We start from the raw sequence: 22,988 nt of genomic DNA, 5'->3' as shown, positions 1-22,988 counted from the left end.
TCACGATCGCAGGGTCTCTGGTTCAACGACTCGTCAATACGTCTTTTTTGTTGTTTATAAAAGCTACAGCTAAATGAGATAATGTAGTTAATAAATGTATTCTTTGATATGGTTTAGCCTTTCTCAGGCTACAACATGGTTACGTTTATGAATATTATTAAGGAATACAAATCCCTATTTGTAATGTTTACCAGCCTCCTTAGGCTTCTCAATCACAATCATTCAACTGGAATAAAAACAATATTGTTAACATGAAAATATGATTTAATGTTCGTTGTTTAGAGTTATTCTAAGGCTTTACTCATTGGGAACTCGGTATGAGAGAGCACACTGTTGAGATGTCCAATCTGCCTGTTTTACACACTTTGACCAACAGGGGGTTTGTGTTCAAATGAAGCCCATGATGAAGCCTCATGAGATGAACCCTTTTGCGAACCAATTGGCTGGAAGGCTGGAAAGCTTCAAAGCTTCATAAGGCTTCATCTCGCCATCACTACACAGACGTACATCCAAACAGCTGCCATCTCTGCAGTTTTCCAAGAGAGTGTTGCCTGAGTACCAGGCAGCTTTAAAGGAGGGAAACCTCCAGCTGCTACTGATCAGCACTAATTGTCTCTCTGCACAGAGGAAAACACCATTTATCTGAGATTAAACTCTGGGAATGAGGAGTTTTTCATGGAGCTTGTTGTGCATTTATGATTAGTAGAGACCATCATTTTAAATTCACATTATGTTCAAATCAATAAAATAATATTGCATTTGAGAGGGTATAGCAACTACAACAAATAACAAGACCTCCCCCTGAAAATCAAAGATCTGTATTAACATTTTATATTGTTGCCTAAAAACAATTTCACACAAGGTAAGAACTCTGAAAAAGTTATAGTAAATATCCAAAATATCCCTCCTCTTCAGAAAACAAAAAATGCAATTACAACATTTTACAACCCCCTTCCCTAAACACATATTTTGTAGAAGAGAAGAAAACAGGGTTATTTTAAAGCCTTCTTCCTGTCATGCCTCACCTAAAATACCTGATTGCTCATGAAACTTGCATTTTTAAGACGTAACTGTGAGGAAAACTTCTGTACAGTAATATTGAGGTGAAATGATGGAGACTGGATCGTCGTTAGCCAAAACACTGAGAGTTTATTAAAGAGTACGAAAATACAGCCGGAGAGATTACATGGTTTCACACTGTCCGTGCAGCCACCAAGCCATCTCTGAAGACAAAGCCAGAAACACAGGACCTTACATGAGAAAGGGAGGGGCCTTAGAAACGCGGGCTTTCCTTTAATGAATGCCAGATGTCGGGACAAAAGGCCTGTTTGTCTCACAAGTAGAGAGAAAAGGAAACCCTCCCCCACAGGAAGAGCAGAGAAGCTTCTTGACCTGTGACCTCAATTTACAGAGAGGATCATATGACTTTAACGAAAAGCATGTTTGCAATAAGACAGATTCTCAGAAAAGCTGAGAAAATCTATTCAATCAAGATCGGATTAAAATATTCTCTCACAGTCCATTCTTTTTATCAATTTATGATAACCAATTAACATTAGTCTACGAATATTTCAGACAATACTTAAATCAATAAGCATCTTCAGAATTGGGTGGACTCACATACATCAATTATCAAAAGTAAACAAGATTGAACACATTCCAATCACCATGATTGAATACAGTCAATCATAATAGAAAAATCATCTCTCTTCAGTGTTTGGCATCATTTGTCAAAAAGCACAATAATAAACACACATGAAATACAAAAATATAATAACAAAATATATGTTTCAAAAATAAGATCTTTTATCATTTATCACTCAGTTAATCTCATTCATTAAACACAAATTCTAAATCAGTTTACATCTCAAAGATTTAGGATTATATTAGGATTATAAGAAATCCAATTGAGGTATAAAATCAGAATCATGAGAGATCCAGCTAAGATTCCCAGTTAAGGTATAAATTCACAGTGATGAATCGATCAATCTGTAATCTGTAACGTTACAGTGTCCTCAATCTTTAACATTAATTACGTTTACTTCATTACGTTTTATTCAAGAGTAAGGCACTTAGTAGTACATATATTTCATTCAAATACATTTGTTCAAAATCTGAAAAGGAAGAATCAGACATTTTATTGTATAACAACCTGAAAGGAAAAATCAGACATTTGTTCTTTAATTCAGAGTATCAACTGTAATCAATATCAAAACATCTGTTCTTTATTCAGAGTATCAACTGTAATCAATTTGTCAATCGCTGAATGGAGGTACCCATGGTACAGAAACCGCGATGGAGACCCAGGGATCTGGGAGCTCAGCGTCATACATCAACATTGTGTCATCTACAGTTGAATACCCCACTAGCCTCTGTGGGGCCTGGAGGGCAGTCTTGGCAACCCTTTGTATGGCTAATTTAACTACAGTGATCAAACAGATCACTAGGATTAGCACAACCAAGATAAACACTGAAACAGTAACAACAAATTTAACCAACCCCGCTCCCCAGGATCCAAAGGTTCCACTTAAATCCCCAAATGTAAACCCATGAGTTTCATGCAATTCGTTTATTCCCCTAGCAGTATCATGAGCCATATCCATAACTTCAGGTGTAGCATCAGAAATGAAAGAACAGCACTCAGTTCCAATCACAGGGAAAATCGGCCAGGACAGAATCCCCATTTGACACCGATTCCCCAGGTTATCATAAAAAAAATACCACAGATGTAAATAGAGATACCCAAAAAAATTGCATCTGCTCAGTTTCACAGGTAATTTATGATACCGTCAATCACAGAGTCTGGTAAGGCAATGTCCAAATATAGATTTGAAATTACACTTACCAGTTCTGAAGATCTTTTGGTATCCTGTTCGTGACGCAAATCTGTGAGGAAAACTTCTGTACAGCAATATTGAGGTGAAATTATGGAGACTGGATCGTCGTTAGCCAAAACACTGAGAGTTTATTAAAGAGTACGAAAATACAGCCGGAGAGATTACATGGTTTCACATTGTCCGTGCAGCCACCAAGCCATCTCTAAAGACAAAGCCAGAAACACAGGACCTTACATGAGAAAGGGAGGGGCCTTAGAAACGCGGGCTTTCCTTTAATGAATGCCAGATGTCGGGACAAAAGGCCTGTTTGTCTCACAAGTAGAGATAAAAGGAAACCCTCCCCCACAGGAAGAGCAGAGAAGCTTCTTGACCTGTGACCTCAACTTACAGAGAGGATCATATGACTTTAACGAAAAGCATGTTTGCAATAAGGCAGATTCTCAGAAAAGCTGAGAAATTCTATACAATCAAGATCGGATTAAAATATTCTCTCACAGTAACAATAATGATGCTACGAAGAAACTAAAAATAAAATGCATAAAAATAATTCTTTATGAATTATTTTTCATTTTTTATGGGTATTTTTGCCTGTAGAGACACTTAGTGGTATAAATGAAATGGTGTGATTGTAGTGTTCCACAGGCATGAAGTGAAAAATAAATGTCCTTTATCTTTCTTTCTAGGTCTCTACTGTAGTGGCTGGCTGATAACAGACCCCACTGGTGTGATCGCGACCACTTTGAACAATAGTTTTGACACGGTTCGATCCGTGCTGGAGGACATGGACTCTGGAACGTTGAACACATCGGCTGCGAAGCCGGGATCACAAAGCATCAACGCTCTGCTGGAAAACAGAGGTTCCTGCTGTCCCTTTAATTAATTTACACTGTGCTTCGATTAAAGTGGCCCTAATCTCCTCATTTTCAGGTGTTTATCGGTATGTAGTTTCTCTTCTTTAAAGAGTCCTCTCCTGCTGATGTTCAGGTGTTTATCAGTATGTAGTTTCTCTTCTTTAAAGAGTCCTCTCCTGCTGATGTTCAGGTGTTTATCAGTATGTAGTTTCTCTTCTTTAAAGAGTCCTCTCCTGCTGATGTTCAGGTGTATATCAGTATGTAGTGTCTCTACTTTAAAGAGTCCTCTCCTGCTGATGTTCAGGTGTATATCAGTATGTAGTGTCTCTACTTTAAAGAGTCCTCTCCCGCTGATGTTCAGGTGTATATCAGTATGTAGTGTCTCTACTTTAAAGAGTCCTCTCCTGCTGATGTTCAGGTGTATATCAGTAGTGTCTCTACTTTAAAGAGTCCTCTCCTGCTGATGTTCAGGTGTATAGAGCTGTCCTGCCCCTTAGCCTAACACGTACAATGTGTTGGAGCTCTAGCCAATAGGAGCGTGAGTGTTTCGTAGTGATGTGACTATGTTCTGGAAGTAAACAAAGGAGTCCAATGTTTTTGGGAACCAGGAACATAGCATGTATTTATCCCATAGGGCAAAAATGAGAGAATCTGATGGATAAAGTCAGATGTTATGCACTTAAGGACATTTTAGTCCTTAAAGGTCTTACTCTGTGTGTTTGGGCTACACACTATATACTGATATTTAGAAATAAATAAATATGCTATATGCCTTAAAACACAATTTAAGATCTAATTCGATTCCGAGGCTCAGGGTTAATTTAGTAAATGCATGTTACTGACTCTGATTTCGTGTCCTGCAGGAGTGAAACCAGTGACTTTCTCCGAGTGGGAGACAATTGACAGTGAGGAAGTTCGGAGGGGGGCGGCGATCGGGAAACCCCGAGAAACTGCTGACTGTGGAGGAAATGCTACAGGTGGCTGGAAAATAACCTGAAGATGACAACATTTCATATCGTCCTGTCTGGGATCAATGACAGAAATGACATTAAATGATACGTAATAAAAGCTATTAGGTACTGCAGTTTACCCGTTAAAGCTTTTAGTTTTCGTTCAACTTCCAATCAATCCAAAGCACTGAAAAACTAAGTTTCCTGACATGCCAACATTAAAGACAATTCTCTATTAGATGCTATACATAATGAACTCCACTCTAATATAATGTATGTATTTTAAAACGGGAAACTTCATTATTTGTCAACCCCAAATGTATAATTGGTTCGGTATTGAGTGAGAGTTACCGTTCACATGTTTATTTCAGGGTATCTTTGCTCTCAAGAGCCCCTATTATGCTTTTTGTTGCTTAGATAATACTGGACTCATTTCAAAAACTGTTTCCCCAATAGACATGGGACACTGTTCAGGAAAAATACTGAAGTTTCTCTTTAGAAGAGTAATGACTGCTTGGCGACCAAATTATATTTTGCAAGTGTTTGCACTGAAACAGATATTTTATAAATAAATCATGATTTATATCCTTCCCGTCTTGAAGGAGCATTTCTTCCCATTGCATTTTAAATATTTAGGTCTACGGACATTTTGTAAAAGAAAACCCTAAATACAGATTCTATAAGTTCCTTCCACTGGTCTAAAAGATGACATGTTATTGAACAAAAAGAATCCAAGTTTGACTAATGGATTAAAAAAACTGATGTTTTACCAGCAGTTCTATCACATTTGAATATTAAGGACATTTTAAAGCAGAAATACACTAATAATAGTATAAGATACTCTAAAAATAAAGTTTTGATATTTGGCAAAGAAAACCGATTTATTAATGAAAGTTTTATTTTATGGCAAAGATAAAAGCTCGATAATCGGCGTCTCGTTGACCCCGTCGTGGCGAACGTTATCCGTCTCGTTGACCTAGTCGTGGCGAACGCTATCCGTCCCGTTGATCCCGTCGTGGCGAACGTTATCCGTCCCGTTGATCCCGTCGTGGCGAACGTTATCCGTCCCGTTGACCCCGTCGTGGCGAACGTTATCCGTCCCGTTGATCCCGTCGTGGCGAACGTTTTCCGTCCCGTTGACCAAGTCGTGGCGAACGTTATCCGTCCCGTTGACCAAGTCGTGGCGAACGTTATCCGTCCCGTTGACCAAGTCTTTTCCAATGTTATCCGTCTCGTTGACCCTGTCGTTTCGAACGTTATCCGTCTCGTTGACCCAGTCGTGGCGAACGTTATCCGTCTCGTTGACCCAGTCGTGGCGAACGTTATCCGTCTCGTTGATCCCGTCGTGGCGAACGTTATTCGTCTCGTTGATCCCGTCGTGGCGAACGTTATCCGTCTCGTTGATCCCGTCGTGGCGAACGTTATCCGTCTGGTTGACCCAGTCGTGGCGAACGTTATCCGTCTCGTTGACCCAGTCGTGGCGAACGTTATCCGTCTCGTTGATTCCGTCGTGGCGAACGTTATCCGTCTCGTTGATTCTGTCGTGGCGAACGTTATCCGTCTCGTTGATCCCGTCGTGGCGAACGTTATCCGTCTCGTTGATCCCGTAGTGGCGAACGTTATCCGTCTCGTTGACCCAGTCTTGCTGAACGTTATCCGTCTCGTTGACCCAGTCGTGGCGAACGTTATCAGTCTCGTTGATCCCGTCGTGACGAACGTTATCCGTCTCGTTGATCCCGTCGTGACGAACGTTATCCGTCTCGTTGATCCCGTTGTGGCGAACGTTATCCGTCTCGTTGATCCCGTCGTGGTGAACGTTATCCGTCTCGTTGAACCCGTCGTGGCGAACGTTATCCGTCTCGTTGATCCCATCGTGGCGAACGTTATCCGTCTCGTTGATCCCGTCGTGGCGAACGTTATCCGTCTCATTCATCCCGTCGTGGCGAACGTTATCCATCTCGTTGATCCAGTCGTGGACCACTTTCTGGTGACGTGACGCCTCAGCTTCCACTTCGTTGGTCTCCAGTTGAACTGAAACAAATACCTTTCATTAAAAACTTTATAGAAATGTAATTAATTTTTGCTTCAAGACTCTGATCCTGTATTTTTTTTTTTTATGAAAAAAGGCCATTTCATCGTGACGTCTGTAGTCAACAGATTATAAAAGACTACAATTACCACGGCACCTTCCTCTAAAAGTCTAAAGTGACAGAGATGGGCAACCTTTTTTGAACCGCTCAATTACCCTTTAAGTTATCAAGTTATACAAGCCTTAACAAAACAGTTTTTGGTAATCTGTTGTAGTTTAATTTTAAATAAATCATTTTGAAAATGTTTTTAAAGTTACTAAAACTGTGAGGTAAATTAAGTTAGGTGGCAATATTTCCCCTTTATACCTGTACTCTATTACAATTGTTTTTAAAATGGCAAAGTACCTCAAAAGTGTTTTTAATATAGCATCTGTTGACTTTATCTTATCCCATGAAGATCAGTAAAAGAGAAAATACATGACTCACCATGGCCAGCGTCTCGCTCCAACATGGACTCCATCGACTGGAAAAGTTGAAAGGCTTTCTTTAAGGAGATCTCATTGGGAGACAGATCTGTAGGACACAGTACAATTAAAGGTTAGTGTCAGACAGAGAGAAGAAACACTGCATACAATCAAATGTTTCAACTCTCAGTCTCCTCTGCAGCTTCTCCTCACCAGCTGGAAAACCAGAGACTGTGGACACGAAACATGCTGTTAAATCAAACATTATTCCTTCATCTTCAACTCTGAGAATGAGGAGTTTTTCATGGAGCTTGTTGTGCATTTATGATTAGTAGAGACCATCATTTTAAATTCACATTAAATATTCATATATTGTTTTTTTACTTTTCTCCCTTTTACAGACATGCCAACTTTATATCAATCCCACCCATTACAAATCGTATATATTATATTTAAACATGTCTGCATGATTAGGGCCAAACCTTTCTAGACATACATATATATAATATATATATATACAATCTGACACTATGTAAAAACTCTGAAAAAGCTCCATAAAAACTTCCTTCCTCTTCAGAAAAGAAAAAATGCAATACAAAATAAAATAAAATTAACAACTCTCTCCTGTAATACTTTATTCTGATTGGTCGATTCGAAAAGTTCAGAGGTTGTTTATACCTGTTAACACACTGCTGTAAACCACAACATGCCCATTTGCTTATTCCTTGCAACATTGTTTTAAATAAAATGTGCAAAAATATAATTTATAGTGCACAGGATAAACATTTAAAGTGCTGTAAAGCAGAAGTACTTCAAATAAAACAGTTTTTCCATCAGTAAAAGAATATGTGGGGATTGTCCACAGTACTGAATGTATGTAAGTTGCTTTGGATAAAAGCGTCTAACAAATGACATGTAACGTAATAAAGCAATTTTCAATCGTGCCGATTTCTAGTTGTAGGGGTTTTTCTCCACTAATTGGATCTGTTTTCTTTGTAGAAACCAGGCAGCTGGATATGGTTATAAAAACAAGGCAAATACAGAACATTTCCTAAAGCTGTAGAGACAGGTTTAAATGATTGTGCATCCTTGATAGGAAAACCATGTTTTTATTCTCGAGTCTTTGTTAATTTTTATTGCAATAGTTGTACATTATTTATGTCAAAGTAGACGGCATATTCCTCTTATTGGATGTGATTTTAAGTAGAAAACCTGCAGGAGGATATGGTTATTTCTAAGATGTGAGATTTATCTCTGCAAAATACAGACGAGAATATTTCTGAAGAACTACTTAAAACTTTGTATATTATACGTTTCTCAAAATAAGAAACTTTAAAATAAACATTGTTAAAATCCCTTTAAATGAGGAAAACATTTTTGAATTAACTCTCAAAATAAGAATCTTTAAAATAACATTAAACTCAATAAAAAAAAACTGTTTTTAAAATGCTACTTGGACCAATACAGGAATGGGAAGAAGCACACCTTCGATTCACAAACTATGAGACTTCAGAAAACATTCGAAGGTCCTCGCAAATGTGTCGTCATGTTTGGCAAATTTATGTTATTAATAAAACATTTTTTAACGGTGCCGATTTCAGTCGTCAGCAGGATATGGTTATTTTAGAAATTTAAGTTTCTATCTGGCAAATACAGATTGAAAATAAATGCAGAAAAGAAACTTTCTATTTTGAGTGACAGGTTTAGAAGATTGTGAAACCCTGAATTGGGTATACCAAGTTTATATTCTTGACTTTTCTTTTGAGGCTAAATTGTTATTATAGACCACCTTTTTACCAGCTTGTTATAGTCCAGCACATAGAAGTGCATAGGGACTTCAGACTAACCTGCAATAAAGCCTGCATTTTGAAGGAGGGCAAGGTTTTCTAATGAACATTTCTCAAAATATTGCACGTTTAATCTTCTCCCTTTTACTGACATGACCAATGTCTGCTAATCCTATGTAGTATGAGAGTTTTTTAAAGACTGTTCTAGTCCAGATGAGCTTTTATTGGACTGTTAAGGGAAGATGTATGCATGATAAGAGCCAAGCATTGCAATACAAACATTGGATTGACACGCTGTTATTTAAGAAATGTATACACGTTTTATTATATTGCTAAGATAACGTCTCCGATATCAAGCTCTCCAAGGCAGTCGAAATATACGAGATGAATCTATGCAGTATTGAATATCTCCTCGCTCATCGTCCCGTTGAACTTTTACTTTTCCTCGTCCCATTGAACTTTTCCTCGTCGCTCATCGTCCCGTTCAACAACTGCTCATCGCACCGTTCAACTTTTCCTCATCGCTCATCGTCCCGTTCAACATCTGGTCGTCTACTTCATGGGTATCCAGGAGTACTGAAAAAACATTTGCGTCATAAATGATGGACGTCAAGATAATACATGATGTTCTCTAGACTGAAATCACAGCATGAATTCTGTAATAGTTCCTCAAGGGCTTGGTTACTTAATAAATCCTGTTTTTGTAAAAAAATGAGCGATTTTGGAAGTGAATTCAGCAACCAAACATTGCTGCATTAACTTATAAGACATGCAAGTGGTTTGTTTTAGCTCGTATACACACGATTAGCTTGACATTGCTGTGTTTCAAATGAATCATACATATCACAGATTTCAGATCTTTTACACCACTTTTATGCGACACATACTGTTGTCTTTTTGGCCTTTAGAGCTCACCTTTGTGCTCATGCTGGACGCCCCCCGTCGTGCCGTTGTTCTGCTGGACGCCCCCCGTCGTGCCGTTGTTCTGCTGGACGCTCCCCGTCGTGCCGTTGTTCTGCTGGATGCCCCCCGTCGTGCCGTTGTCTCTGGGAACCAGGTTCTGCTGGACGCCCCGCGTTTTGCCGTTGTTCTGCTGGACGCCCCCCGTCGTGCCGTTGTTCTGCTGGACGCCCCCCGTCGTGCCGTTGTTCTGCTGGACGCCCCCCGTCGTGCCGTTGTTCTGCTGGACGCCCCCCCGTCGTGCCGTTGTTCTGCTGGACGCCCCCCGTCGTGCCGTTGTTCTGCTGGACGCCCCCCGTCGTGCCGTTGTCCATGGGAACAAGGTTCTGCTGGACGCCCCCCGTCGTGCCGTTGTTCTGCTGGACGCCCCCCGTCGTGCCGTTGTTCTGCTGGACGCCCCCCGTCGTGCCATTGTCCATGGGAACTAGGTTTTGCTGGACACCCCCAGTCGTTGCTTCGCCCCAAATGACAAACCGGTTCTGGACGTCCCCAGTCGTGGAGTCTACCCCAATGACGACCCATTTTTGGACGTCCCCCTCCTTGGCCACTCCCCTAACGACGACCCGGTTCTGGACAGCCTCTGCTGTGGCGGGTTCGCTAATGACGATCAGGTTCTGGACGCCCCCCGTCTTGGCTTTGTCCTTAATGATGACCAAGTTCTGGACGCCCCCCGCCGTGGCGTTTCCCCTAATGACGACCCGGTTCTGGACGTCCTCAGTTGTGGAGTCACCTCCTATGATGACCCATTTTAGGTCATGCCCCGCAGTGGAATTTCCCCTAATGACGACCCGGTTCTGGACGTCCCCCTCCGTGCCGTTGTCCCTCGTTACGACCTGGTTCTGGACATTTGTTGTCTCGTTGACGCTCTGGGGCTTTTGTTCAGGATTCTGGTGACCAGACGCATCAGCTTCCACGTCATTGGTTTCCAGTTGTACTGAAAGAAAGAAGGATTGATTAACAAAATAAGAACCAAAATAAATCACATGATGTTATACGTCGACTGAAATCACAACGTGAATTGGATCGTCGTTAGCCAAAACACTGAGAGTTTATTAAAGAGTACGAAAATACAGCCGGAGAGATTACATGGTTTCACATTGTCCGTGCAGCCACCAAGCCATCTCTGAAGACAAAGCCAGAAACACAGGACCTTACATGAGAAAGGGAGGGGCCTTAGAAACGCGGGCTTTCCTTTAATGAATGCCAGATGTCGGGACAAAAGGCCTGTTTGTCTCACAAGTAGAGAGAAAAGGAAACCCTCCCCCACAGGAAGAGCAGAGAAGCTTCTTGACCTGTGACCTCAACTTACAGAGAGGATCATATGACTTTAACGAAAAGCATGTTTGCAATAAGACAGATTCTCAGAAAAACTGAGAAACTCTATTCAATCAAGATCGGATTAAAATATTCTCTCACAGTCCATTCTTTTTATCAATTTATGATAACCAATTAACATTAGTCTAAGAATATTTCAGACAATACTTAAATCAATAAGCATCTTCAGAATTGGGTGGACTCACATACATCAATTATCAAAAGTAAACAAGATTGCACACATTCCAATCACCATGATTGAATACAGTCAATCATAATAGAAAAATCATCTCTCTTCAGTGTTTGGCATCATTTGTCAAAAAGCACAATAATAAACACACATGAAATACAAAAATATAATAACAAAATATATGTTTCAAAAATAAGATATTTTATCATTTATCACTCAGTTAATCTCATTCATTAAACACAAATTCTAAATCAGTTTACATCTCAAAGATTTAGGATTATATTAGGATTATAAGAAATCCAATTGAGGTATAAAATCAGAATCATGAGAGATCCAGCTAAGATTCCCAGTTAAGGTATAAATTCACAGTGATGAATCGATCAATCTGTAATCTGTAACGTTACAGTGTCCTCAATCTTTAACATTAATTACGTTTACTTCATTACGTTTTATTCAAGAGTAAGGCACTTAGTAGTACATATATTTCATTCAAATATATTTGTTCAAAATCTGAAAAGGAAGAATCAGACATTTTATTGTATAACAACCTGAAAGGAAAAATCTGACATTTGTTCTTTAATTCAGAGTATCAACTGTAATCAATATCAAAACATCTGTTCTTTATTCAGAGTATCAACTGTAATCAATTTGTCAATCGCTGAATGGAGGTACCCATGGTACAGAAACCGCGATGGAGACCCAGGGATCTGGGAGCTCAGCGTCATACATCAACATTGTGTCATCTACAGTTGAATACCCCACTAGCCTCTGTGGGGCCTGGAGGGCAGTCTTGGCAACCCTTTGTATGGCTAATTTAACTACAGTGATCAAACAGATCACTAGGATTAGCACAACCAAGATAAACACTGAAACAGTAACAACAAATTTAATCAACCCCGCTCCCCAGGATCCAAAGGTTCCACTTAAATCCCCAAATGTAAACCCATGAGTTTTATGCAATTCGTTTATTCCCCTAGCAGTATCATGAGCCATATCCATAACTTCAGGTGTAGCATCACTAATGAAAGAACAGCACTCAGTTCCAATCACAGGGAAAATCGGCCAGGACGGAATCCCCATTTGACACCGATTCCCCAGGTTATCATAAAAAAAATACCACAGATGTAAATAGAGATACCCAAAAAAATTGCATCTGCTCGGTTTCACAGGTAATTTATGATTCCGTCAATCACAGAGTCTGGTAAGGCAATGTCCAAATATAGATTTGAAATTACACTTACCAGTTCTGAAGATCTTTTGGTATCCTGTTCGTGACGCAAATCTGTGAGGAAAACTTCTGTACAGCAATATTGAGGTGAAATTATGGAGACTGGATCGTCGTTAGCCAAAACACTGAGAGTTTATTAAAGAGTACGAAAATACAGCCGGAGAGATTACATGGTTTCACATTGTCCGTGCAGCCACCAAGCCATCTCTAAAGACAAAGCCAGAAACACAGGACCTTACATGAGAAAGGGAGGGGCCTTAGAAACGCGGGCTTTCCTTTAATGAATGCCAGATGTCGGGACAAAAGGCCTGTTTGTCTCACAAGTAGAGAGAAAAGGAAACCCTCCCCCACAGGAAGAGCAGAGAAGCTTCTTGACCTGTGACCTCAACTTACAGAGAGGATCATATGACTTTAACGAAAAGCATGTTTGCAATAAGGCAGATTCTCAGAAAAGCTGAGAAATTCTATACAATCAAGATCGGATTAAAATATTCTCTCACAGTAACAATAATGATGCTACGAAGAAACTAAAAATAAAATGCATAAAAATAATTCTTTATGAATTATAAAAATAATTCTTTATGAATTATTTTTCATTTTTTATGGGTATTTTTGCCTGTAGAGACACTTAGTGGTATAAATGAAATGGTGTGATTGTAGTGTTCCACAGGCATGAAGTGAATAATAAATGTCCTTTATCTTTCTTTCTAGGTCTCTACTGTAGTGGCTGGCTGATAACAGACCCCACTGGTGTGATCGCGACCACTTTGAACAATAGTTTTGACACGGTTCGATCCGTGCTGGAGGACATGGACTCTGGAACGTTGAACACATCGGCTGCGAAGCCGGGATCACAAAGCATCAACGCTCTGCTGGAAAACAGAGGTTCCTGCTGTCCCTTTAATTAATTTACACTGTGCTTCGATTAAAGTGGCCCTATTCTCCTCATTTTCAGGTGTTTATCGGTATGTAGTTTCTCTTCTTTAAAGAGTCCTCTCCTGCTGATGTTCAGGTGTTTATCAGTATGTAGTTTCTCTTCTTTAAAGAGTCCTCTCCTGCTGATGTTCAGGTGTATATCATTATGTAGTGTCTCTACTTTAAAGAGTCCTCTCCTGCTGATGTTCAGGTGTATATCAGTATGTAGTGTCTCTACTTTAAAGAGTCCTCTCCCGCTGATGTTCAGGTGTATATCAGTATGTAATGTCTCTAAAGAGTCCTCTCCCGCTGATGTTCAGGTGTATATCAGTATGTCGTGTCTCTACTTTAAAGAGTCCTCTCCTGCTGATGTTCAGGTGTATATCAGTAGTGTCTCTACTTTAAAGAGTCCTCTCCTGCTGATGTTCAGGTGTATAGAGCTGTCCTGCCCCTTAGCCTAACACGTACAATGTGTTGGAGCTCTAGCCAATAGGAGCGTGAGTGTTTCGTAGTGATGTGACTATGTTCTGGAAGTAAACAAAGGAGTCCAATGTTTTTGGGAACCAGGAACATAGCATGTATTTATCCCATAGGGCAAAAATGAGAGAATCTGATGGATAAAGTCAGATGTTATGCACTTAAGGACATTTTAGTCCTTAAAGGTCTTACTCTGTGTGTTTGGGCTACACACTATATACTGATATTTAGAAATAAATAAATATGCTATATGCCTTAAAACACAATTTAAGATCTAATTCGATTCCGAGGCTCAGGGTTAATTTAGTAAATGCATGTTACTGACTCTGATTTCGTGTCCTGCAGGAGTGAAACCAGTGACTTTCTCCGAGTGGGAGACAATTGACAGTGAGGAAGTTCGGAGGGGGGCGGCGATCGGGAAACCCCGAGAAACTGCTGACTGTGGAGGAAATGCTACAGGTGGCTGGAAAATAACCTGAAGACGACAACATTTCATACCGTCCTGTCTGGGATCAATGACAGAAATTACATTAAATGATACGTAATAAAAGCTATTAGGTACTGCAGTTTACCCGTTAAAGCTTTTAGTTTTCGTTCAACTTCCAATCAATCCAAAGCACTGAAAAACTAAGTTTCCTGACGTGCCAACATTAAAGACAATTCTCTATTAGATGCTATACATAATGAACTCCACTCTAATATAATGTATGTATTTTAAAACGGGAAACTTCATTATTTGTCAACCCCAAATGTATAATTGGTTCGGTATTGAGTGAGAGTTACCGTTCACATGTTTATTTCAGGGTATCTTTGCTCTGAAGAGCCCCTATTATGCTTTTTGTTGCTTACATAATACTGGACTCATTTCAAAAACTGTTTCCCCAATAGACATGGGACACTGTTCAGGAAAAATACTGAAGTTTCTCTTTAGAAGAGTAATGACTGCTTGGGGACCAAATTATATTTTGCAAGTGTTTGCACTGAAACAGATATTTTATAAATAAATCATGATTTATATCCTTCCCGTCTTGAAGGAGCATTTCTTCCCGTTGCATTTTAAATATTTAGGTCTACGGACATTTTGTAAAAGAAAACCCTAAATACAGATTCTATAAGTTCCTTCCACTGGTCTAAAAGATGACATGTTATTGAACAAAAAGAATCCAAGTTTGACTAATGGATTAAAAAAACTGATGTTTTACCAGCAGTTCTATCACATTTGAATATTAAGGACATTTTAAAGCAGAAATACACTAATAATAGTATAAGACACTCTAAAAATAAAGTTTTGATATTTGGCAAAGAAAACAGATTTATTAATGAAAGTTTTATTTTATGGCAAAGATAAAAGCTCGATAATCGCCGTCTCGTTGACCCCGTCGTGGCGAACGTTATCCGTCTCGTTGACCCAGTCGTGGCGAACGTTATCCGTCTCGTTGACCCAGTCGTGGCGAACGTTATCCGTCTCGTTGATCCCGTCGTGGCGAACGTTATTCGTCTCGTTGATCCCGTCGTGGCGAACGTTATCCGTCTCGTTGATCCCGTCGTGGCGAACGTTATCCGTCTCGTTGATTCCGTCGTGGCGAACGTTATCCATCTCGTTGATCCAGTCGTGGACCACTTTCTGGTGAAGTGACGCCTCAGCTTCAACTTCGTTGGTCTCCAGTTGAACTGAAACAAATACCTTTCATTAAAAACTTTACAGAAATGCAATGAATTTTTGCTTCAAGACTCTGATCCTGTATTTTTTTTTTTTTATGAAAAAAGGCCATTTCATCGTGACGTCTGTAGTCAACAGATTATAAAAGACCACAATTACCACGGCACCTTCCTCTAAAAGTCTAAAGTGACAGAGATGGGCAACCTTTTTTGAACCGCTCAATTACCCTTTAAGTTATCAAGTTATACAAGCCTTAACAAAACAGTTTTTGGTAATCTGTTGTAGTTTAATTTTAAATAAATCATTTTGAAAATGTTTTTAAAGTTACTAAAACTGTGAGGTAAATTAAGCTAGGTGGCAATATTTCCCCTTTATACCTGTACTCTATTACAATTGTTTTTAAAATGGCAAAGTATCTCAAAAGTGTTTTTAATATAGCATCCGTTGACTTTATCTTATCCCATGAAGATCAGTAAAAGAGAAAAGACATGACTCACCTTGGCCAGCGTCTCGCTCCAACATGGACTCCATCGACTGGAAAAGTTGAAAGGCTTTCTTTAAGGAGATCTCATTGGGAGACAGATCTGTAGGACACAGTACAATTAAAGGTTAGTGTCAGACAGAGAGAAGAATCACTGCATACAATAAAATGTTTCAACTCTCAGTCTCCTCTGCAGCTTATATTCACCAGCTGGAAAACCAGAGACTGTGGACAGGAAACATGCTGTTAAATCAAACATTATTCCTTCATCTTCAACACAATTATCAAACAGGTAAATACCTCTGGCCAGACAAACAGTCAGCACACAGACGAGCATCCAAACAGCTGCCATCTCTGCAGTTTTCCAAGAGAGTGTTGCCTGAGCACCAGCCAGCTTTAAAGGAGGGAAACCTCCAGCAGCTGCTACTGATCAGCACTGATTGTCTCTCTGCACAGAGGAAAACACCATTTATCTGAGATTAAACTCTGAGAATGAGGAGTTTTTCATGGAGCTTATTGTGCATTAATGATTAGTAGAGACCATCATTTTAAATTCACATTAAATATTCATATATTGTTTTTTTACTTTTCTCCCTTTTACAGACATGCCAACTTTATATCAATCCCACCCATTACAAATCGTATATATTATATTTAAACATGTCTGCATGATTAGGGCCAAACCTTTCTAGACATACATATATATTATATATGAATATATACACATATATATACACAATCTGACACTATGTAAAAACTCTGAAAAAGCTCCATAAAAACTTCCTTCCTCTTCAGAAAAGAAAAAATGCAATACAAAATAAAATAAAATTAACAACTCTCTCCTGTAATACTTTATTCTGATTGGTCGATTTGAAAAGTTCAGAGGTTGTTAATACCTGTTAACACACTGCTGTAAAACACAACATGCCCATTTGCTTATTCCTTGCAACATTGTTTTAAATAAAATGTGCAAAAATATAATTTATAGTGCACAGGATAAACATTTAAAGTGCTGTAAAGCAGAAGTACTTCAAATAAAACAGTTTTTCCATCAGTAAAATAATATGTGGGGATTGTCCACAGTACTGAATGTATGTAAGTTGCTTTGGATAAAAGCGTCTAACAAATGACATGTAACGTAATAAAGCAATTTTCAATCGTGCTGATTTCCAGTTGTAGGGGTTTTTCTCCACTAATTGGATCTGTTTTCTTTGTAGAAACCAGGCAGCTGGATATGGTTATAAAAACAAGGCAAATACAGAACATTTCCTAAAGCTGTAGAGACAGGTTTAAATGATTGTGCATCCTTGATGGGAAAACCATATTTTTATTCTCGAGTCTTTGTTAATTTTTATTGCAATAGTTGTACATTATTTATGTCAAAGTAGACGGCATATTCCACTTATTGGATGTGATTTTAAGTAGAAAACCTGCAGGAGGATATGGTTATTTCTAAGATGTGAGATTTATCTCTGGAAAATACAGACGAGAATATTTCTGAACAACTACTTAAAACTTTGTATATTATACGTTTCTCAAAATTAGAATCTTTAAAATAACATTAAACTTAATAAAAAACTGTTTTTAAAATGCTACTTGGACCAATACAGGAATGGGAAGAAACACACCTTCGATTTACAAACTATGAGACTTCAGAAAACATTCAAAGGTCCTCGCAAATGTGTCGTCATGTTTGGCAAATTTATGTTATTAATAAAGCATTTTTTAACGGTGCCGATTTCAGTCGTCAGCAGGATATGGTTATTTTAGAAATGTAAGTTTCTATCTGGCAAATACAGATTGAAAATAAATGCAGAAAAGAAACTTTCTATTTTGAGTGACAGGTTTAGAAGATTGTGAAACCCTGAATTGGGTATACCAAGTTTATATTCCTGATTTTTCTTTTGAGGCTAAATTGTTATTAGAGTCCACCTTTTTACCATCTTGTTATAGTCCAGCACATAGAAGTGCATACGGACTTCAGACTAACCTGCAATAAAGCCTGCATTTGGAAGGAGGGCAAGGTTTTCTAATGAACATTTCTCAAAATATTGCACGTTTAATCTTCTCCCTTTTACTGACATGACCAATGTCTGCTAATCCTATGTAGTATGAGAGTTTTTTAAAAGACTGTTCTCGTCCAGATGAGCTTTTATTGGACTGTTAAGGGAAGATGTATGCATGATTAGAGCCAAGCATTGCAATACAAACATTGGATTGACACGCTGTTATTTAAGAAATGTATACACGTTTTATTATATTGCTAAGATAACGTCTCCGATATCAAGCTCTCCAAGGCAGTCGAAATATACGAGATTAATCTATGCAGTATTGAATATCTCCTCGCTCATCGTCCCGTTGAACTTTTACTTTTCATCGTCCCATTGAACTTTTCCTCGTCGCTCATCGTCCCGTTCAACTTTTCCTCGTCCCGTTCAACATCTGGTCGTCTACTTCATGGGTATTCAGGAGTAATGAAAAAACATTTGCGTCATAAATGATGGACGTCAAGATAATACATGATGTTCTCTAGACTGAAATCACAGCATGAATTCTGTAATAGTTCCTCAAGGGCTTGGTTACTTCATAAATCCTGTTTTTGTAAAAAAATGAGCGATGTTGGAAGTGAATTCAGAAACCAAACATTGATGTATTAACTTATAAGACATGCAAGTGGTTTGTTTTAGATCGTATACACACGATTAGCTTGACATTGCTGTGTTTCAAATGAATCATACATATCACAGATTTCAGATCTTTTACACCACTTTTATGCGACACATACTGTTGTCTTTTTGGCCTTTAGAGCTCACCTTTGTGCTCATAATGGACGCCCCCCGTCGTGCTGTTGTTCTGCTGGACGCCCCCCGTTGTGCCGTTGTTCTGCTGGACGCCCCCCGTCGTGCCGTTGTCTCTGGGAACCAGGTTCTGCTGGACGCCCCCCGTCGTGCCGTTGTTCTGCTGGACGCCCCCCTTCGTGCCGGTGTTCTGCTGAAAGCCCCCCTTCGTGCCGTTGTCTCTGCGAACCAGGTTCTGCTGGACGCCCCCCGTCGTGCCGTTGTTCTGCTGGACACCCCCCGTCGTGCCGTTGTTCGGCTGGACGCCCCCCGTCGTGCCGTTGTTCGGCTGGACGCCCCCCGTCGTGCCGTTGTTCTGCTGGACGCCCCCCGTCGTGCCGTTGTCCATGGGAACAAGGTTCTGCTGGACGCCCCCTTTCGTGCCGTTGTTCTGCTGGACGCCCCCCGTCGTGCCGTTGTTCTGCTGGACGCCCCCCGTCGTGCCGTTGTCTCTGGGAACCAGGTTCTGCTGGACGCCCCCCGTCGTGCCGTTGTTCTGCTGGACGCCCCCCGTCGTGCCGTTGTTCTGCTGGACGCCCCCCGTCGTGCCGTTGTCCATGGGAACAAGGTTCTGCTGGACGCCCCCCGTCGTGCCGTTGTTCTGCTGGACGCCCCCCCGTCGTGCCGTTTGTTCTGCTGGACGCCCCCCGTCGTGCCGTTGTTCTGCTGGACGCCCCCCGTCGTGCCGTTGTTCTGCTGGACGCCCCCCGTCGTGCCGTTGTTCTGCTGGACTCCCCCCGTCGTACCGTTGTTCTGCTGGACTCCCCCCGTCGTACCGTTGTTCTGCTGAAAGCCCCCCTTCGTGCCTTTGTCTCTGGGAACCAGGTTCTGCTGGACACCCCCAGTCGTTGCTTCGCCCCAAGTGACAAACCGGTTCTGGAGGTCCCCAGTCGTGGAGTCTACCCAAATGACGACCCTTTTTTGGACGTCCCCCTCCTTGGCCACTCCCCTAACGACGACCCGTTTCTGGACAGCCTCTGCTGTGGCGGTTTCGCTAATGACGATCAGGTTCTGGACGCCCCCCGTCTTGGCTTTGTCCTTAATGATGACCAAGTTCTGGACGCTCCCCGCCGTGGCGTTTCCCCTAATGACGACCCGGTTCTGGACGTCCTCAGTTATGGAGTCGCCTCCTATGATGACCCATTTTAGGTCATGACCCGCAGTGGAATTTCCCCTAATGACGACCCGGTTCTGGACGCCCCCCTCCGTGCCGTTGTCCCTCGTTACGACCTGGTTCTGGACATTTGTTGTCTCGTTGACGCTCTGGGGCTTTTGTTCAGGATTCTGGTGACCAGACGCATCAGCTTCCACGTCATTGGTTTCCAGTTGTACTGAAAGAAAGAAGGATAGATTAACAAAATAAGAACCAAAATAAATCACGTGATGTTATACGTCGACTGAAATCACAGCGTGAATTGTTCTGTAGTTTTCTTTTAATTCTTGCTTTTTTTAATGTGGCATTTGTTCGATTGAAGACCGTTTTTAAGATCAATTCTCAAAGTTGTTCAATTTGGCACGACATTTCTCAAACGGATGGCATCAACATGCACAATACATCATGGGATGGCCATCAAATACAAAAATCTTCCCAATTTCAAGTCTTTAAAACCAGTTTAAAGCATTATCACCCCATAGTGTTCCTCAAGGGCTGGGTGTCTTAACTTGGTATAAGACATACAGATATCATAATGTTTTAAACCCTTTACTACACGGTTTAAATATCTTGAGTTCATCTCATTTCCTAGTTTTCAGATCACCACTTTCATGCGGCACATACTGTTGACCTTTTAGTCTTTAGGGCTCACCTTCTCTAGCGTCTCGCTCCAACATGGACTCCATCGACTGGAAAAGTTGAAAGGCTTTCTTTAAGGAGATCTCATTGGGAGACAGATCTGTAGGACACAGTATAATTAAAGGTTAGTGTCAGACAGAGAGAAGAAACACTGCATACAATCAAATGTTTTCAACTCTCAGTCTCCTCTGCAGCTTATATTCACCAGCTGGAAAACCAGAGACTGTGGACAGGAAACATGCTATTAAATCAAACATTATTCCTTCATCTTCAACACAATTATCAAACAGGTAAATACCTCTGGCCAGACAAACAGTCAGCACACAGACGAGCATCCAAACAGCTGCCATCTCTGCAGTTTTCCAAGAGAGTGTTGCCTGAGCACCAGCCAGCTTTAAAGGAGGGAAACCTCCAGCAGCTGCTACTGATCAGCACTGATTGTCTCTCTGCACAGAGGAAAACACCATTTATCTGAGATTAAACTCTGAGAATGAGGAGTTTTTCATGGAGCTTGTTGTGCATTTATGATTAGTAGAGACCATCATTTTAAATTCACATTAAATATTCATAAATTGTTTTTTTACTTTTCTCCCTTTTACAGACATGCCAACTTTATATCAATCCCACCCATTACAAATCGTATATATTATATTTAAACATGTCTGCATGATTAGGGCCAAACCTTTCTAGACATACATATATATATATATAATATATATATATATATATATACAATCTGACACTATGTAAAAACTCTGAAAAAGCTCCATAAAAACATCCTTCCTCTTCAGAAAAGAAAAAATGCAATACAAAATAAAATAAAATTAACAACTCCCTCCTGTAATACTTTACAGTCGATTCGAAAAGTTCAGAGGTTGTTTATACCTGTTAAAACACTGCTGTAAAACACAACATGCCCATTTGCTTATTCCTTGCAACATTTTTTAAAATAAAATGTGCAAAAATGTAACTTATAGTGCACAGGATAAACATTTAAAGTGCTGTAAAGCAGAAGTACTTTAAAGAAAACAGTTTTTCCATCAGTAAAATAATATGTGGGGATTGTCCACAGTACTGAATGTATGTAAGTTGCTTTGGATAAAAGCGTCTAACAAATGACATGTAACTTAATAAAGCAAATTTTGAAATGTGCCGATTTACAGTTGTAGGGGTTTTTCTCCACTAATTGGATCCGTTTTCTTTGTAGAAACCAGGCAGCTGGATATGGTTATAAAAACAAGGCAAATACAGAACATTTCCTAAAGCTGTAGAGACAGGTTTAAATGATTGTGCATCCTTGATGGGAAAACCATGTTTTTATTCTCGAGTCTTTGTTAATTTTTATTGCAATAGTTGTACATTATTTATGTCAAAGTAGACGGCATATTCCACTTATTGGATGTGATTTTAAGTAGAAAACCTGCAGGAGGATATGGTTATTTCTAAGATATGAGATTTATCTCTGCAAAATACAGACGAGAATATTTCTGAAGAACTACTTAAAACTTTGTATATTATAAGTTTCTCAAAATAAGAATCTTTAAAATAACATTAAACTTAATAAAAAACTTTTTTTAAAATGCTACTTGGACCAATACAGGAATGGGAAGAATCACACCTTCGATTTACAAACTATGAGACTTCAGAAGACATTCAAAGGTCCTCGCAAATGTGTCGTCATGTTTGGAACATTTGTTATTAATAAAGCATTTTTTAACGGTACCGATTTCAGTCGTCAGCAGGATATGGTTATTTTAGAAATGTACGTTTCTATCTGGCAAATACAGATTGAAAATAAATGCAGAAAATAAACTTTCTATTTTGAGTGACAGGTTTAGAAGATTGTGAAACCCTGAATTGGGTATACCAAGTTTATATTCTTGACTTTTCTTTTGAGGCTAAATTGTTATTAGAGTCCACCTTTTTACCATCTTGTTATAGTCCAGCACATAGAAGTGCATATGGACTTCAGACTAACCTGCAATAAAGCCTGCATTTGGAAGGAGGGCAAGGTTTTCTAATGAACATTTCTCAAAATATTGCACGTTTAATCTTCTCCCTTTTACTGACATGACCAATGTCTGCTAATCCTATGTAGTATGAGAGTTTTTTAAAGACTGTTCTCGTCCAGATGAGCTTTTTTTGGACTGTTAAGGGAAGATGTATGCATGATAAGAGCCAAGCATTGCAATACAAACATTGGATTGACACGCTG

General features: G+C 39.9%; 1 protein-coding gene across 1 annotated transcript; it reads right to left on the bottom strand.

Annotated features, from left to right (window-relative positions):
* Positions 1 to 18,946: 18,946 nt before the first annotated feature.
* Positions 18,947 to 21,224, bottom strand: LOC117556284 (hyphally regulated cell wall protein 3-like). The gene is made up of 4 exons (XM_034231587.1): positions 21,072 to 21,224; positions 20,787 to 20,873; positions 19,576 to 20,312; positions 18,947 to 19,510 (listed from the first exon to the last, which is right to left on the bottom strand). The coding sequence occupies exons 1-4, from the start codon at positions 21,121 to 21,123 to the stop codon at positions 18,947 to 18,949; spliced, it is 1,440 nt and encodes a 479-aa protein (XP_034087478.1). The 5' UTR covers positions 21,124 to 21,224.
* Between the last annotated feature and the right edge of the window lie 1,764 nt (positions 21,225 to 22,988).

This window comes from Gymnodraco acuticeps, unplaced genomic scaffold (assembly GCF_902827175.1).
Source record: "Gymnodraco acuticeps unplaced genomic scaffold, fGymAcu1.1, whole genome shotgun sequence".
Taxonomy (NCBI): Eukaryota; Metazoa; Chordata; class Actinopteri; order Perciformes; family Bathydraconidae; genus Gymnodraco; species Gymnodraco acuticeps.
This window is presented reverse-complemented; position numbering and strand designations above follow the sequence as displayed.

What these genes read in the sequence shown, in the direction of transcription:
- LOC117556284 (XM_034231587.1), bottom strand. Translation starts at nt 21,123, where the DNA reads ATGGCAGCTGTTTGGATGCTCGTCTGTGTGCTGACTGTTTGTCTGGCC. An exon ending in GACTGTTTGTCTGGCCAGAG is followed by an intron (nt 20,874 to 21,071) that starts GTATTTACCTGT and finishes TGTGTCCTACAG; the next exon opens with ATCTGTCTCCCAATGAGATC. An exon ending in GGGCGTCCAGCAGAACAACG is followed by an intron (nt 19,511 to 19,575) that starts GCACGACGGGGG and finishes GGGGGCGTCCAG; the next exon opens with CAGAACAACGGCACGACGGG.